Source organism: Aspergillus melleus (genome assembly GCF_016097325.1).
Source record: "Aspergillus melleus strain CBS 546.65 chromosome Unknown contig5, whole genome shotgun sequence".
Taxonomy (NCBI): domain Eukaryota; kingdom Fungi; phylum Ascomycota; class Eurotiomycetes; order Eurotiales; family Aspergillaceae; genus Aspergillus; species Aspergillus melleus.
The window spans coordinates 3544118-3561230 of record NW_025763374.1 but is presented as its reverse complement, the minus strand read 5'-3'; the positions used below and the strand labels follow the sequence as shown (position 1 = coordinate 3561230).

The following is a 17113-nucleotide window of genomic DNA, read 5'->3' as shown; positions in this document are numbered from 1 at the left end:
AACATATAAAACCCCCCCTAGAAGACGGTCATCTTCTTCTTCTGTCACCAATTCCTTCTCTTCTGTTTCCATCACCTCTGTTTCCATCACCTCTGTTTCCATCACCTCTGCTTCTTTCACCTCTGCTTCCTTCACTCCTGCTTCCTTCACTTCTGCTTTCTTCACTTCTGCTTTCTCCACAACTGCTTTCTTCACTCCTGCTTCCTTCACTTATAATTCCTTTACTTCTGCTCCCTTCCTCCCCATCCCCATCACTTCCATCTGTCCACGCTACCTACACTTCCTCCATACCCAAGTCTTCGATCACTCCCAATCCTTCGTCCAATTACTTCTTATTGGTAAGTGGCTACAATCTCCTTTCTGCACGCGCCAAAACACCAGTCAAGATCTCTACTAATCGTGGCTTCAGCGAATAGCAATGGTTTCCACCAGAAAGTCAGGTGGCACCACCGAAGGTGAAATAAGCCAGCCCGACGCCAGGTTTATCCTCGAATGTTTGAAGAACCTGGATAGAAACAAACAGGCAAGTGAAACTGTGCATGACTCCAACCCTATCATCTACTGACTGATCTCACCAGGTGGACATCGTAAGAGTGGGCCAGGCCCTTGGATACACCAACTCAGTCTCTGTTGCAAACCGATTTCGGTTGCTACGTAAGCGACATGGTTTCAACAATCTTGAGTGCACAATGGGCTCCGGCAAGAGCGAGGAAAAGCCTTCTGCCGCTTCGACCGCGTCCATTGCACCCAGCACCGAGACCAACGCCGACGAGACAGCCCCCGAGCCTAGCGACGACGGCGACGCCTATTCTCCTGTCAAGCATCGGTGCGTGGCGAAGTCTGCGACCCGGAGCAAAGGTGCCAAAGCATCATTGAGATCCACTTTTGCAGCTGCAGCCACCCGTCGCAACGGCGCTGGTGCTTCCAAGTCCAAGGGGGCCGCCAAAGCTGGGAACTCCCAGGATGCAACCAATCCCCTTGAGGAGGACGAAGGCATCGACTCTTACCTGTTGGACGCGGTGGATGAAATCGTTCAGGAGGAAGAGTCGGCCCGACCCAAAATTCACAATACTCGCGGAAAGGCTTGATGATCCTCTTCTCCATCTGTGAGTTTCCTTGCTGGAGAGTTGCGAGCCGCAGCTAACCGTCTTGTCCAGCCCTTCCAGAGATCCATCGTGTTGTCCCTATCCTTTTTTTTTGTTGTACTTTGTTCTCTCTCGTTTGTTGTGACAGAGACTCTGGGCGGACTGTCCTGCGGTGTGTAACTCTACTTGACTCTTCATGGTGGATTGCTTGCACATGGAGTTGAAGATTTACAGTGAAAATTGTGCTAGATTCCGATAGGGCCCTAAACCGATCTGTAATGTAAATCTATGTAGAGGACCGCCGCGGAGGAGACGTAGATCGCCACCAGACGGCGTGCACATGGAATCGAGACCTTGCCAGACCACTCCTTGAACTTTTCCGATGGCCTAGCCGCCACGCCTCTCTTTCGTAGGGGAGGGGATACCGCCCAGGTCTCCATCACTACACTACTCCACGATCAGTAGTCAGTATACCTTCAAGGTCCCACACGCCTCTGGGGTTCGTCATTCAGCAGGCTCCGACCCCTCTGCCTCGAAAAGATCAGAACTCAGTATGAAGTAAACAATTTCATTGGCTTTCTATTTGAGTAGTACAGTACGTAGAAAGACAGTCAATGCGGGGCCAGACATAGTATGTCTCATCTCCCCGAGGACAGTTACACTTCTTCCTTTTTTTTTTCTCTCTCTGCAAAAAGAACCTAGATCCCAGCCGCCGCGATCAAGCCCTCGTTGACGGAATGCTCATTTCCACCAGGTAACCGTTGGAAGCGCCAGTGCCTGCGACTATCCTCTGCCCGTTCCCGAGACAGAATAGGAGACAAAAAAAAAGGAAGGTTCCAATATCGTGCAGGATCATGCAAGGACGTTATATGCTTGCAGGGTACTGGGCTCCATTGCAATTGGCCCTGACAAGCGTTTGTTGAGTTCGTGCAACCGCCGTCTACGCTAACAGTCGCCAGCCTCCCCTGTCGACTGCCAAACGACTCGAAGGTCTTTGGTTTCCGGCGTGACGCAGCGCTGCCTGAACGAGGATCGTTTCGAGTAACGAAAACTCGAAAAGGGAAAAAAAAAAAAAAAAAAAAAAAAAAAAAAAAAAAAAAAAAACAAAAATAGAAGACGGAAAAATAGACAAACGTCCAAAAGAAAACCAACCGAAGAAACAGAGGTGGCGGGCACGGAAAGCGACGTCTACTTCGGCTGTTCAGTCCATACAGACCGTTCAGGAAATTCCCTTGGACGTGGTACATACGTCATCAACAAATGGCCAGGGAGCCTGCTGTCAGACGTGCGACTTTCAAAGTCAAATCTATGATCCATGACAAAGATGACCAGAAATTCGGTCGGTGGAGCTGGGACAGGCACCAAAGCACCGTGATTGGCGACGATTGCAACGGTCAATCATCAACTTAATTCTTCGACCGGTGGATCAGCTTCATTTCTGAGTCGAAACTGCAACATCATTGCCCTGACAGGATGACCTTTCCCTTCCCCGGAAATGATCTGATCGTGGTGATGATGTGGAAGTTGTAGATCGACTTCACCCTGGACCGTCGGACTTGACACCCTGAACCAAGTAGGTGGTCAAAGTAGATATATTTAAGCAAGCTATTGTCTCCTGTTCTTGCAATTCAACAATCGGACCTCCATCACAGACCCATCTTCAAAGAAGCCCTTGCGAAGAACATCAAACAATACCATAATGAAGATCACCATCCTCCTCCCTCTCACTGCCCTGCTTTCCTTTGCCGCAGCCGCAGAGTCCGGCTCGTGCCTGGTGAGTTGCCCTGCCGTTACTGCACTCGGAAGAAGTCATGCTAACGATGCTAGCAAAACTGTCTAACCAAGGCTGGTAGCGCAACCGGCTGCAAGGACACCTCGTGCGCGTGCTCCAATGCGCAGTTCAAGGGTCAGGTGCAGAACTGCGTCTCCTCGTGCCCTGTCGGGGATAAGGATGGTGGGTGAATATTTTTCGATTATCATTCTGAACTTTGGCTGACAACCTGAGCTCTTAGCTGCCAAGCAGCTGCAGCAGCAATGCTAAGGGCCGGCGGTCTCGATATGAGACTCGTTGTGGACGGTAGATTATGGCATGTATAGGTTCGAGGTTTAGATGGAGTAGCTGGACTAAACATCTCAGCTGAATTGATCTCGTGATAATCCGCGAAAGAAACTGTATCTACATTTGGAAAGTAGGTAGATCTAAATTGTAACCACATTTGTTGTTTTTCATTTCTGTCTTTTCTCTATGATTGGTCCCAACTACAAGTCAAGATTGCTACGGGTTTGGGCGTGCAGCGATGCTCTTGGAGACAGACACTTTTTCTTCAAATAGTCATAATTGAACTGTTCAGAATGATCAAGAGAGGTGAACAACATGAGGCGATTCAGGTGGAGGAACTTGACCGATGTTCCTCTCAAGACTGTCACTGTTGACCTGCAAGACAGTGATTGCACAAGATAGCGCCAGAGCAAGACATGAGTGGTCGACTACAACGCTCACCATACGTTGGGAAGATAGACGATATCTTCCTGGAAGAATTCCAGGATCGCACCCAGTCTGAGTGCTGATTTGCCCATCCAGCAAACGAACCCACCGGATTGGTACCACCTACAGAACTGGATCCATGTAGAGAAGCTCCCCCGACAAGAGTACAATTCTTTCCTTCACTGCCAACCTCCGCCATTTACCCCAATCGCACCATTGGAGCGTGGACCGTGTCCAGGCACTGAATGCCTTGGAGCAGACCACTTCTTCTTCCTGCTGACTTCCCCCCCGAGAAACCTTTCATCTGCCACCATTTGATTCTGAAGACATCTCTCACCGGTTCATCCCCTTCAACCACCAAGTCTCTGATCTCTTTCTGTCCCAAACAAGCTCAAATCACTCGCCATGGCTCCTCCCACTCCTGCGGAAGGACTGGTTCAGTTCCTTCTAAGCTGCATCCGTCATAGCAACAACGGCAAGGTGAGGAGATCCTAATCCACCCTCCTCCCCAACCAAGATGATCATCCCACATGATCTCAAACTAATTCCCTCCGTAGATCGATTTCGAAGCCGTGGCAGGAGAATGCGACATCGTCTCGAAGGGAGCTGCGTAAGTTATCCTCAGCCGCCTTATCCTCTCACTTTCTCCTTTCCTGACAAACCCACCAGAGCAAAGCGCTACGAGAGACTGTTGAAAGCAAACAACATCAACCCCACCGGCGGCAGCCTGGCCAGCACTCCCAACAACTCCCCCGAGAAATCGACTACTGCCACTGGCACTGCCAACACCACCAGCACCACCTCTACCCCGACCAAGAAGGCGGGCGTCAAACGCAAGGCGGCGGCCTCCAAGCCCGCGCCCAAGAAAGCGAAGCTGATGAAGAAGGCGGCCGTGATGTGTGCGGAGGATATTGTGAAATTGAACCAGGGCTCTGGCGGTGACGACAAGGACGATGGTGACGAGAACGAAGACGAGAACGACGATGACGACGATGGCTCTTTGGTAAGTCACGTTGGTGCCGTTGCTGCTTTACTCTTTCTTTGGTGGACAAATGCTGACTGACCATGTCGGCCGACAGTTCAAGGGTGTGACCGTTTGAGTTGGGAGAGGAGGTGTCTGCTGAATCCTACGCTTGAGGACTCCTTGGTAGAAGAGCGACGGCCACAAAAGGGGACTTTCTGGAACTCTTCTGGCACTATTTGGTTTTGTTCTTCACTCTAGGGCTTGGGATCATGACGAGCGTGCCTTAGGTTGCCGCTCCGGTTTTCAAACTGTTTTCTTCTTTGGCTTTTGTTTTCAGTTAGGCAGGGTTCCTCATCATACAGCGATTGCAAAGTACCATACCTACTCTCATACCTTGGGTCACTAAAACAGGTTAGATGCCAAACTCGTTCAAAGTATTTCGCCCGGGTGACTCTGGCGCAGGTGGGAAGACTTTTAACTTCAGTTGAACTACCCACAAAAGCCCGTAACCTCGCCTTTTTGAGTCGATAGTTGGTTTTTTCCATATCCTGCGTAGCTATCCCGCGGGAAACCATCTCGTAGCTGGACTGGTTTGTCATCGCCAGGGCCCACCATTCATTCGTATAATGCATCTTCAACTGCCCATGGTGCTTGCCCGACAGTCCTCGGCATCAGAAGTTACATACCAAGCCGGAGGACCGTATTGATGATGCCAATCCTCAGCAGAAAGCCCCATCAGGTGAGGTCGGACAGGGGTCATGAAGATATACAGATTACTGGCAATGAATGAGTACGGTGATAGGGTTGCCTGGGCCTCGTCCTATGCCTAACGACCGAGACGCGTGGCTGCTTGGCCCCGGGAACGATTCACGAGGAAGTGCTCAGACAAAGGTTCGATTCCATGTACATGACGCCTGGTGGTGGTGAATGATACGTCCTCCGTGATAATGCTTTATATGAATTACACTGGATTTAGCCTAGAATCTTACTGAAATCAAAAGGGGTTTTCCGTGTAAAAGTAAATCAAAGCAAAGGCTCTAAATGGAGTACATCAAATCCCAATAGGCAAGGTAAAGGTCGCTCAAAGGGTATCCAACAAGAATGGAAGATAACAATAGAAACATCATTCCGGCTCACGTACACAAGAGAAAAAAAAAGCAGAAAGGAAAAGCAGTCACATAAAATCACATCGCAACAATGTACAGAAATATAGGGGGTATCACGATATGATTATGCGAATATTGACAACGAGATAACTCTCAGAACAATGGCAAGTCTGTTGCCATCTGCTTCAAGGGTTGGCAGAGCTGAAATAGGTTAGATATCTGCCATGACCGAATCGAGAATCTTGCGCTTGTACATGGTTAGTGCACGCTCCCTCTTCTGTAATTGCGCCCTCATTTTCATGTACCGTTGCTTCCAGGTCATGTCGGAAGCATTGCTATCAGCCCCGTCGACCTCATATTCGGCATCGGTCAGACTGTCCAACTCTGCGATGCTGTTGTCAGGGTCATCGGTGATTCGAGAAATGCTCTCGCGTTTGCTGCTGTCGGTTTTGCCGATGGTGAAATCGCCGTAGGTGATTTTGGTTGTAAAATGAAGACCATGTTTGTACTCGTGGGAGATGCTGTATACAAAGTTCGGTGGGGCGCCACCAGGACTTGGCGCACCTGGCATGTTTGCAGGAGCGACAGGCGCTAATTCCACATGCACGACCATCGCGCTCTCCATGACTCCAGGGTAACCGAAATGCGGTCCTAGTCCAAGGTGAAGAACGGACATGAGGACCGGTGAGCCCAATGGCGCGTGGGAGTATGAAGCCGTCAAAGTGGTCACGACGGACAGTGCCAAGTTGCGGGCCTCTTCGGCGTTGAGGGGGGCTGGGCGGCCGGTGACCTTGGCTCGCAGCAACTCCCCTGCCAACACCCGAACCGCATCATCGGAGACTAAATCCGCCTGGGAGTGGCCATTTCGGGCCACCTGGATTTGAGGATGAGGAGCAACCGCGCTGTGCATTTCGTGGCTCGGAGCGGCGGCCCCGTTCCGCTGGCTGCCTTCGATCTTCAAAGGACCCGAGGGATTGTTGATACCGTTGGCCATGAAGGTCGGAGGCGTGGCCAAGCGAACCGGCGCGCCTGAGTGATGCGGCACCTGAAGCTGCAACTTGTTTGGTCGAGGACCAGGGAACGGCGTCGGTGACTGCTGGTATTGGGACTGAGAGAAACGGTGGGAAGAATCGTGGTTGAGAAGGATGGCAGGCGACGGCCTTGATGTGGGTTGATGTATCTGAGTGGGATCGGAACGGTTGGGATTTACAGGAAATGATGAGAATGGGCCTGAGGTGGTACCCCGGTTTGGTGGTCGCCCACGAGTCTTGCCCGTGGATGATCCATTGTTGCTGGGCCACGCGGATGATACAGCGGGGCCGTGTCGTCGCTTGGGACGTGGCTTGTCACCCGAAACCGGGGTCATTGCGGACCGTGGTTCGGTAGAGTGCAAATAAACTTCGGAGGGATGATGGTGTCGAGGTATGATGGCCGACTGTGGATAGCCCGACGGGGACGTATCGCGCTCGATGGGTTTCCATCGCGGATCGGGTCCGTGGTGGGCAGCAGACGAGTCTGGGGGCCCGGCGGTCGGAAACGTAGAGGGAGCGGCCATCCACGGATCGTGCGTCTCGATCTCGTCGGGGAAAGCGCTGAATGGGATGGCGCTTGGAGGGAAGGTCGTCGAGTGCCCGGGATATGGGCCTGCGTGGATGATGCCGACGGAGGTGTCTAAAGAAGGTCGTTTGGTAACCCGTTCAAATGTTATGTCCCGCTCGTCGGCCCTTTTTCTACCCCTTTTGGGTTTCCACTGGGGCACAAGAGCTCGCAGCGCCAGATCCTCTTCCAACGGTACTCCGTCGCGACTATCGCTAACAACTGAATTATTGGTGGGAATCTGATTGTAGTAGGGGTGTGGATGGCCGAGGCAGTACTCGAAGAACGCATCGACATGCATCGCTCGCATCCAGCGCTGATATATGCTAGTTAGCATACTGAATATGGTATACAATAGCAAAAGGAGGAACGACAGACGCACCTTGAGACGGACCGCGTATTGTTGCACCTTCTGCGTACTCTGGCCCTTTTCCATCACGGGTGGTTCCACCCCAAGTTCGGTCGCCAAGGAGATCCAGGTCTTCAATTCTTTATTGTCAAGTTTGCGAATTAACTCCCACAGCGTAAATATGCTGAAACTCTTGCCGTCACTCCGGGGAGGCGACCGGAATGTTTTTCGTAGCTCGCTGGTGTCCACGGACAGCGGAACGTTAGGGTTACAGTGGAAGATAAACATCACGTAGGCATCGTCAATTGTATCATCCTTGATGTCGCGAGACGGCAGCGCTCGAGAATCCGGCTGATCCATCGATTCCCTCGGTTGTCTCTGGCGCAGAGGGTCGAACATCGGGGGGGACATTGAGGGTCCGGGCTGCGCGGCGGTTGCTGGAGGACCTGCCGATCGCACGCCGGTTGGTGATGCCTGCAAGCTGCGAGGGGTCGCTTTGCGATTAAGCGGGGGTGATTTGGAGGCCGGTAAGCGACTGCGAGCGCTTCCCAGCGAAGATGCGCTTGGTAACCCGGGCTCGAGGGTGGGCGGATATCTCGCATACTGCTGGATGACCATCGGGGGATGCCCCAATTCATTGCGGTCCGGTTGATTCAACACATTGGGAAACGGACCTTCCATGGTGCAGCAATCGCGACGTGGGGCCTCTGGAGTCTGGAGTTGAGGCCCGTCACAATATAGAAGGTGAAAGCACCCGTCGAACCGTAAGCGCCGGGACGACAGCCGGGTATCATAAATAGCTGCGAGACCAGGTCCAATTTCAAATGTGTGTCAATAGCGTCAGGCCACCAAGCCGAAGAAGGGAGCACAAAATCAAGAAGAATCAGGGACCAGCCCAATGGAGCGCATCAATTGATGGCACAGGACGCAGACAGCTAGCAAAATAGACGACGCGGCGCAGGGTATTTACTTATATCTGAATGCGAATCAGACAAACAATACAGTAAACATGGACGGATTAGAATGGCGGAGCACAGCCCATGACGAGATATGTCCTGGTTGGGGAAACCCGATCGCCATGATCAGAGAGATGGGGGAAAGAGGGGGAGAAAGAAGAGAAAGAGGAGAAGGTGGCTGGACGACGGCGGGCGCTTTAAACGAAGGCCGATGATAGACTGAGAGGAGCTGACTGTTTCTATTTCGGGACGCTCCTCGATGCCCCTCGCGGTCTAGCGCCGGCGCCTCAGGGCGGGGGAGTTGATGCCTGGGGCCTTGGCCCGTTCGGTCACGTGAGTGCGCTAGTCCGCCTTGGGACAAGACTTGCCGGCCTGGCCCGTAAGGCAGAGAGTGGGATCAGAATCAGGCAATCTTCAATCGTCTCTTATCGATAAACCCCGTGCTTCTTCCCTTCCTCCCTTCCAAGTCGTCATCGTTGCTCCTTCACTCTTTTCCCACATTCACCGATCCGATCAGGCCTTGGACCTTCACCATTCCCCATGTTCCCAGATTCCCATACTCACCTTTGAATTTAGACCCCTCTATGTTGGCTCCAGAGTGCTCTGGGTAACTTCTCAACTCCGCTTCTCGTTTTGAATCGTTCGCTCGTTCACATTTGGGGATCATGTGCAGCCCGCCTTTCTCGATGTTCCTTCTTCGTCTGTAGGGCGAACAAGCTCCGTTGCCATGGCTCACACTTCCAACGCACGCACCTCTCGACGCTCCCGCCCCGTCCGCTCCAGTCGCACCCAGGTCCAGTCATATCATGAAGAAAGCAGTTCTGACGATCACCTGGACGACGACAACCCTGTCTCGGGCGAAGAGCGACCGTCGCTTTCCCTCCGCCCTCGTAATTCCCACCGCGCGCCTGTCTCCTATCGCGAAGAATCCTCTGACAGCTCATCTGAGGGGCCAATTCCAGAAGATCGAGACCCCGAGGCGGTGATACCAGTTGAAACATCCACGCATTTCACCTATCCATTTCCGGAGCAGACTGGCCGCAGCAGCAACACGCAGAACCGACCCTCTCGCAGAAAAACCGTGAAAACCAGATCGCAGACAAAAAGCACCAAAAGAAACGCCGGCAAGCGACACTTGGAACTGGGCAGGTCGCTGAAGAAAAAGAGGAAGATTGAAACGGATGAACCCCCCTTTGTAGGCTCGGGCGTGATTCCACCCTGGCAGACTCTACCATATCATGTCTTGTTCGATATCTTCTTCTTTGCCTCGTATCCACTGGTGGAGGAAAAGACCGGTAGAAGACACAGCTCTGTACAATGGCTGGTGAACGTCTCCCTTCTCTGTCATGCTTTCAATGAACCAGCATTGGCTGTGCTCTATCAAAGCCCCCCGATGCTGCCGGCCGCCAAGACACATGGCCTACTGACTCTGCTTTCCTGCCCGCCGCAAGCTCTTTCCACCAACTATGCGAGCAAAATTAGAGAACTTCACGTGGATGTGGAAGTCCTGCTGTTATACAAGAGCGGGCCAACTTTGGGGTATTTCGAGTTGCCAAAGTTGATCGAGAAGACGCCTCAGGTGAAGCGACTGCGGCTATATCATAGTGATGACTACCTGGTTGGTATTCCTATTTGGCAGTTAAGTCGTTCAAAATGGGCCTACCCGGATACCCTTTTCTCGGCTATTGAATCAGCACCGATCAGACTGCGTAGCTGGGATTGGAACAGTCGGTTCATGGAGACGAAATTGCTTCTGCCACTTATGATGGCGAAGCATCTGCAACCCGCTTTCAAAAACATCACAGAGCTGAGACTATTACATATTGCCAGCGAGGATGCGTACTCCGATGAATCCGGTACCGAGTCTGATGAGCGAGAGATCGTCCTCGCAACGGCTCTCAAGGGACTCCCGCATCTGCGTCATCTAGAATTCCACGAGTGTTCGATAGTCAATGAGTACTTGATGCCTAACTTGCCCACGGGACTTCGCTCGCTCACCATTAACAACTGCGACGACGTGACCACTGCCAATTTCAGCGCCTTTATTGCAACTCATGGCCAGCACCTCCGCGAATTGATTCTCAGCCACAACCGGCATTTGAGTCTATCTTTCATTCAGATCCTGGCCCAAGCATGCCAGAACCTCGAGAGGTTCAAAATGGACATTTCGATGCATGACTGGTCTAGTTATCATGATGTGGAACCCCATTTCCGGGAACTACTTAGCCCTTCAGAAGTGCCCACCTGGCCAAGTACCCTGCAGGAAATTGAGCTGGTGCAATTGCGCAAGTGGGACGACCGCACTGCCGGCGTCTTTTTTACTTCGTTGATCGACGCGGCGCCTGAACTGCGGGATCTACGGCGCCTGATGATTAGCGCAATTCTAAAAATCGGGTGGCGCGATCGTGCATCATTCCGAGAGAAGTGGATCGGCAACCTGGAGAAGGTGTTCTTACGGCGAAGCGTGCCTCCCAATCCGATATTTCGCACCATTACCCGGGCTGTGCCCTCCACCAACGTGGAAGAGAGTAAAAAGGACGAAGCTGCTACTCAGTCTGATGCACCGCAAAGCGGGGTGTCAACGCCTTCTAAGCGCAAGAGTGCCCGCCTGGCCCAGCGGAAACATTCCGAGGTCGAGGACAACGCGGATCAGAGCCCGTTGAGTAGAGCCGCCAGCGAGACCAACGATGATTCGAGCCGTCTTCCGGTGCAGGGCATGTGTGACGTTGTTTCGGTCCGAATCGATAACCAACGCCCTACCGAAACCCAATTCAACGAAGAGGATTTTCTCGACGACGAGTTAAGTGGCGACGAAGACTGGACCGGTAATGACATGGATATTGGGGATACCAGTCATGCATGGTGACAAAGCCGCAGCCGTCTCTAGATAATTTGGCGGGCTATGACTTACTTTTTGTTTTTCCACTTCCTTTTATTTTCTTATGTTGCTTCGGGAAGCTCACGGACCTAAAATGGCGGTATTTTGCTCTTTTTTTTTGTCACCATCTGCATTTCTCTTTCTCGTGCCTTTCAGTTGTACACCATAAGACACATGGGTGGGATTGGGATGCTTTTGAGGAGTTGGGGCTGGAGCATTATGAGTTTACTTTCGGGAAGGGCAATGGGCTCGGAGCAGGTTGCTTTTTAGCAAGGTTTTTCATATGCTTTATTTGCTTTTCTCTCGCAGGATTATTTCTCAGAGGGTATTTGACTTGTTCTGTATCTTTTGGCCACATGACGCTTATCATGGACGAAACTTCCGTAAGTTGAGTAGATGGAATAGTTACATCAAAACGAAAAGATCAACAGGCTTCCGTCACACGGTATGGTAGGTAGAGATGATTATCTATTGAAAAGAAAATTCACCGTTGTCGTTCACGATACGCTCTGCAAGGTTGATATCGGCGTCAACCGGCTCTCCGTCCGCGTTGTTCAATTTAGCCCGCAGCACGGGCACCTCGCCGTCTCCCTCGATGTGGAATTCAACGTCCTCGGCCGTCTCGGAGAAGTTCTGGCCCTCCCACTCGAAGGAACCTACGTGGGTAGAGTTAGAGCATGCTCTCTGTCTGTGGGATGTGGGTGAAATCGACGAACCGTCGTTGTTTCCAATGTATTCGTTAAGATCAATGGACGCCTCTTGCATTTCTCCTTCGCTGTCCGCTAGCAGAGCAACCAATTTGTGGTTGTCCTCGATGTGGATGTCCTTTGCGCTGTAGTGGAAGCTCATCGTGACGGGGTGATTGGATCTCTTTGAAGGTGATGTGGAGATTGATAGTAATGCAGGAAGGAAGATGGAGGAAGAATAGGAAAGAAAAAGAAGAAGAGACGCCGGGCACAATTGACCGACTTTATAGTCCGCGACAGCTCTCACCGTGGGGATGTTTAGCCCCAAGTTCCCCACGGCCATTGGCACCATACACATGGCTTGGAATCATTTGTTTGAATGCACAAGCATGGGCCAGGAGCAGTGGGGATTTGCTAGTGAAGGTGGAACAAGGATACCGATTCAGTCTGCCCCTCCATCACCTGTTGTGCTTACTTTCTCTCTGTTTGTCTTTCCTTCTTTTCTTTTCCCCCCATCAATTTGTCCAAGGCAGCAGCGATAATGCGACACTGGTGGGGGGAGACAGGGAGGCTGTAGTACAACGATATGCGTAGATTGGATTGAAACTGCGGCTGGAGAGCGAATCCCCCACTCGGTCTGTATCCCTGGAGGCTCTTGGCAGTTGGCAGCCAGTTCAGCAGTGGATACTTGGAGGGGCATTGCTCTCCATCCGTCAGAGTCCGGAACCCTGTCACTCGAATGTTGGATTGATTGCGTGCCTTCGAACGGAACTGGTAGGATTCAATGTTCTTCGTTCTTGTCACGGCATCCATGGCGTTACGGTCATGTGTGAGGGCAAACTTGCACGCGTTCTCCGAAGCGGCTTTCTTTGTCTTCTGGATGACTGGGCTGTACGGTCTGCCATGACGGACGCCAAGGACGTTAGCCTGGATATAAGGCTGACATGTTATGGCCTTTCCGATGGTTTTGTGGCCGAGTTGCCCGATTGAATCCAGTCCATTCCTCCGGTCCTCCCTCTTGGCTGTGGTGTACAGAGATGTTGAGAATCCTGTTGGTCGCCTAGTTTGCACCACGTAGCTTTTCAATTGGGCCAGAATGGTGGTACAAGCGCTTGGTAGTTGGAGGACATGATTAGTTAGTTCCAATTGACAGCCGTCATGGGGGGACATGGTTGAGACAATCTCCACTCACTAGGGAGTCACTAGGGACTTTCTAGGCTGCTCACTCCACCTGCTTTGCCCCGCCAACGGGGGCGGTATCGCTAACGGCCACATCGACAAGAAGAGATGAAGAAAGGAAGAAAAAGAGGAGGAAAGGGAAGAAGACGAACCCTGCCGACCATATAGTATAGCGTGTCTCATATCTCGTCGAGAATACCCAGTACACTGACCCAATCGTCGTGTGGGCTGTCTGCCGCTCTATATTGTACCTTAAGAGTGTGTTTTACTCCTCTCCTCCCTGCGCCTCGTCCCCCATTGTCTATTCTTCTCTTTCCTTTTTACTCTTTCTTCTTCCTCTTTTCTGTTTGTACCGTACATCCTGCAAGTGCTCTCGAGGCAATGTTCTGCTATACGGAATCCCCCATGTCCCTTTTTTCCCTATCCTTTCAAAATCGCCCCTCGTGCATATGTTGGAGGGACTCGGCGACTAGACGAATAGCACAGTCGCAGCGATGAACGTAGGATAACAGGGAATATTAACACAGGAAGCTTTGCAACACCTTTATTCCTTTCCTCTAGGTTGTTCAGTGCGCCCGTGGGCGTTTTTCTCATCTCCCCGCAGGGCAATCGGACTGATCTATTACACTGTGTAGACTGTTACCCACATGGCCTGGTCTCGATTACCTTTTTAGATTCATTCAGTCCCAAAGACACGTGGTTCCTGATGAGTCGCACGGGTTCCCCAGTCTAGATCAAGCTTCTGTCTACTCCGTACTACCTGTGGTCACTATGAGACGGCATGCACCTGCTCCATCAAAAACTAACTAGATAGGAGAGTGCGTCTAGAATATTTGCAGACTTCGTTACGCTACAGTCATGCGATGCTCACTCAGAGGCCGGTAGGCAATCGTTGTGTGGTATGTGGATATCAGTCAGAGAAGAGATACCCTTGGTCAACTAAGAGTCCGAGTTCCTGGATCATCTCTGTGAGCATTCGATATGAATGGAAGAATAACGGCTGGCTTTATTTACTTAATCTTGTCGGTACTCCAGCCTGGCGACCGACGCAGACGCATTTCTCCACATGCTCTCGGTGCAGTGTCTACTAAGCTTCGAGGTATTTTACCACTCATCATAACTTAAAATGAATCTACTGCTTGAATACCTGTTGTGCCATGATACGGCTGTCACTAACGTTCCTTGTGCGGAATAAATGTCAGACTACTTGCTGAAAACAACCATTTGATGACCGAGAAGGTAATCGATCATTATCATTAGTGGGCTGTGACAGTGTTACCCTTCGACTTGGGGTCCGGTACTTTCGAGCACGCAGTCAAATCCTGCGGCTGTTGTTGGTTTTTCATTTCCCCACGTACTTACGGAGATATTCACTCCTAGTCCATATTATCTGAGTAGTGATCCTGAGTGAGTGCAGTTTATTACAAAGCGATGGATTATTTGAGACTGGCTAATGAGCGTTGAAGGCAAAGCGTAATGGAGACGGAATCGGTCACCAACCCACACTAGCCAGGGTAAAGCGGTAGCTAACTCTAACAGGTAGACAGTGAACCCGGCCTGTCATGTATAAGACAAAAATTAACTGATCCTTGATAGTTACATATACACCATACAGAGCACGATCCAGATTCTTGGTGGGTCAGCGGTACGTCAACAGATGCAGCGGCGGTTGGCTGTTTGTCTGTATGCCTGCATTTTTCTCTCGCATGGACCGCCAATTCCTGCCGCTTGGCCCCGGTCATCGATTGCCTATTCCTTCAGTCTTCCACGAAGGAAGCTTTCCTTTATTGTTTGCAGAAAGCCAAAGCAGCAATGAGCCTAAAATCCAAAACGATGTTTAGTCCCGCATTTAGATTCCGAGCGTCGACCGCCGGATTACACACCTACCATCTCCAACAATCGTTCAACCCTTCCTTGATGCATTCCTGGCTCTTCCGGCTCGATTTACAACAGAAATTATCTGGTGGTACCTTTTCTTCCTTTTGACCCAGCAAGGCCCGTACTTTCACTTGGAGAGTCCGGATTCCGGCCGGCGGTCATGTCTTCCTCGCCCAGGTCGCAGGAGACCGCCGATCCTGCCACGGCCTCCCACTCTGTGCCGCAGCAGCCCGAAGCTCAACAGGATTTCGACGACAATGCATCGGTTTCCGTGCGTGTTCCTTTTACGCCTTTTCCCTCGGACTGGCCCCATCGTATGACAGCTAATCGAACTTACTCACCAGGTTGTGGATGATGATGACCCCTTCTCGGATTATGCAGAGGATTTGTGAGAATATTCCCCAGTCGTGATCCCGGAAGGAGCTCCAGCTGACCTGAGTGCAGCGCCAGTGATACCACTTCTATTAATTCGATGATTACGTCCTATCGCTTCGAAAATGGGCGACGGTACCATGCCTACAAGGACGGTGCTTACTGGTAAATACGTTTGAATCGTTTGGTTTTGTTGCCACTCGGATAGAAGACACAAGGTCTCACTATTTCCTAGGGGCCCGAATGATGAAAAGCAGAATGAACAACTGGATATTGCGTAAGTCGCCCTCAAAACTCCCCGCGCCTTTTTCCGAGGAGACTGACTTTGCCATTCAGCCATCATATGTTCACCATGCTTCTCGACAATAAATTGTTGCTCGCACCGATAAACAGAAACATCCAGGTTGGTCGACCTGATCGCTGATTGTAGGATGAAGTTGGGTATTGGCTGATCACTGCTTAATGGTCGTGCAGAGAGCGCTCGATGTGGGTACCGGCACCGGGATTTGGGCAATGTGAGCTCTGCCGGGTTTCTATCGTTGCATGCGAACCATTTGCCTAGGTAGCTAACGGTGGACGTTACCCAGAGACTTCGCCGATGAGTTTCCATCCGCCCAGGTTATCGGCACCGACTTGTCCCCTATCCAGCCCGGCTTCGTCCCGCCCAATCTACGGTTCGAGATTGACGACGCGTCCGAGCCGTGGATATACCCGGAGAATCACTTTGATCTGATTCACGTACGGTCTTTGTACGGAGCGATCTCGGACTGGCCCGGGTTCTATCGCACTGCTTTGAAGTAAATCCCTCCGTTGTTTCTGCACCGCAAAGAGCTGACGCGGCTGATGGCGACCGAAGACATTTACAACCTGGCGGGTGGTTTGACCAGCTGGAAATGTCCATTCAGTTTACCTCCGACGACGGCACCGTGACCGACGATCACGTCCTGGCGGTCTGGTCCAAGATTTTCATCGATGCCGGGGAACAATTCGGAAAGACATTTCGTATTGCCGATCTGGCCCGGGGTTACATGCAAGACGTTGGCTTTCAGAACGTGACGGAACGACGATTCAAGCTGCCGATCGGGCCTTGGAGTCCGGATAAGAAGCTCAGGAAATTGGGCCGATGGAATCAAATCCATTGCGAGCAGGGGATTGAAGGATGGGCTATGGCATTACTAACGCGGGTGATGGGCGTGAGTTTTGTTCATTTCTTCGCTGAATTTCGGATTTGATTTCCTTCCAAAGACACCTGCTAACGTGTGCATGTCTCTGAATCAGTGGTCCTACTCGGAGGTGCAGGTCTTTTTGGCGCAAATGCGCAAAGGCCTCCGAGACCCCGACACTCATTCTTATTTCCAAGTGTACGTTTCTCTCCCCGCACTCTCTACTTGCCCCATTTCATTCGCAGTCATTTCATTTATGATTATGTTTTGTGGGGACGAGTGCCGATCTAACTACCTTTTCTCTTTTCGCAGAGTCGGGGTGTACGGCCAAAAGCCCATCGGAGATTTTTGAGCAAGGAGGACGAGGAGAAGCGGTGTGGTGTGCCAATTGAGTCGAGTCGGGGAAGGCGGGAAGG

At 51.5% G+C, this 17113-nt stretch overlaps 7 protein-coding genes across 7 annotated transcripts; 5 read left to right on the top strand and 2 right to left on the bottom strand.

Moving 5' to 3' along the window:
* Nucleotides 1-418: 418 nt before the first annotated feature.
* Nucleotides 419-1088, top strand: LDX57_009568 (uncharacterized protein; the record flags this gene model as incomplete). Its single annotated transcript, XM_046091300.1, has 2 exons — nt 419-523; nt 579-1088. 2 exons carry the CDS (start codon nt 419-421, stop codon nt 1086-1088), a joined length of 615 nt encoding a protein of 204 aa, XP_045947277.1.
* A 1696-nt stretch (nt 1089-2784) lies between these two features.
* LDX57_009567 (uncharacterized protein) lies at nt 2785-3295 on the top strand (the record flags this gene model as incomplete). The annotated part of the gene is made up of 2 exons (XM_046091299.1): nt 2785-2859; nt 2913-3295. 2 exons carry the CDS (start codon nt 2785-2787, stop codon nt 3045-3047), a joined length of 210 nt encoding a protein of 69 aa, XP_045947276.1. The 3' UTR covers nt 3048-3295.
* Nucleotides 3296-3975: 680 nt separating this feature from the next.
* Nucleotides 3976-4670, top strand: LDX57_009566 (uncharacterized protein; the record flags this gene model as incomplete). Its single annotated transcript, XM_046091298.1, has 4 exons — nt 3976-4050; nt 4128-4180; nt 4240-4573; nt 4650-4670. 4 exons carry the CDS (start codon nt 3976-3978, stop codon nt 4668-4670), a joined length of 483 nt encoding a protein of 160 aa, XP_045947275.1.
* abp2 (putative ARS binding protein Abp2) lies at nt 4556-8763 on the bottom strand. The gene has a single exon (XM_046091297.1). The coding sequence runs from the start codon at nt 8264-8266 to the stop codon at nt 5852-5854; it is 2415 nt and encodes an 804-aa protein (XP_045947274.1). The 5' UTR covers nt 8267-8763; the 3' UTR covers nt 4556-5851.
* A 505-nt stretch (nt 8764-9268) lies between these two features.
* On the top strand, nt 9269-11407 carry LDX57_009564 (uncharacterized protein; the record flags this gene model as incomplete). Its single annotated transcript, XM_046091296.1, has 1 exon — nt 9269-11407. One exon carries the CDS (start codon nt 9269-9271, stop codon nt 11405-11407), a length of 2139 nt encoding a protein of 712 aa, XP_045947273.1.
* Nucleotides 11408-11887: 480 nt separating this feature from the next.
* Nucleotides 11888-12268, bottom strand: LDX57_009563 (CVNH domain-containing protein; the record flags this gene model as incomplete). The annotated part of the gene is made up of 2 exons (XM_046091295.1): nt 11888-12075; nt 12136-12268. 2 exons carry the CDS (start codon nt 12266-12268, stop codon nt 11888-11890), a joined length of 321 nt encoding a protein of 106 aa, XP_045947272.1.
* A 3054-nt stretch (nt 12269-15322) lies between these two features.
* LDX57_009562 (class I SAM-dependent methyltransferase) lies at nt 15323-17049 on the top strand (the record flags this gene model as incomplete). The annotated part of the gene is made up of 10 exons (XM_046091294.1): nt 15323-15433; nt 15507-15550; nt 15607-15699; nt 15770-15811; nt 15871-15937; nt 16009-16049; nt 16122-16331; nt 16391-16727; nt 16813-16895; nt 17010-17049. 10 exons carry the CDS (start codon nt 15323-15325, stop codon nt 17047-17049), a joined length of 1068 nt encoding a protein of 355 aa, XP_045947271.1.
* Between the last annotated feature and the right edge of the window lie 64 nt (nt 17050-17113).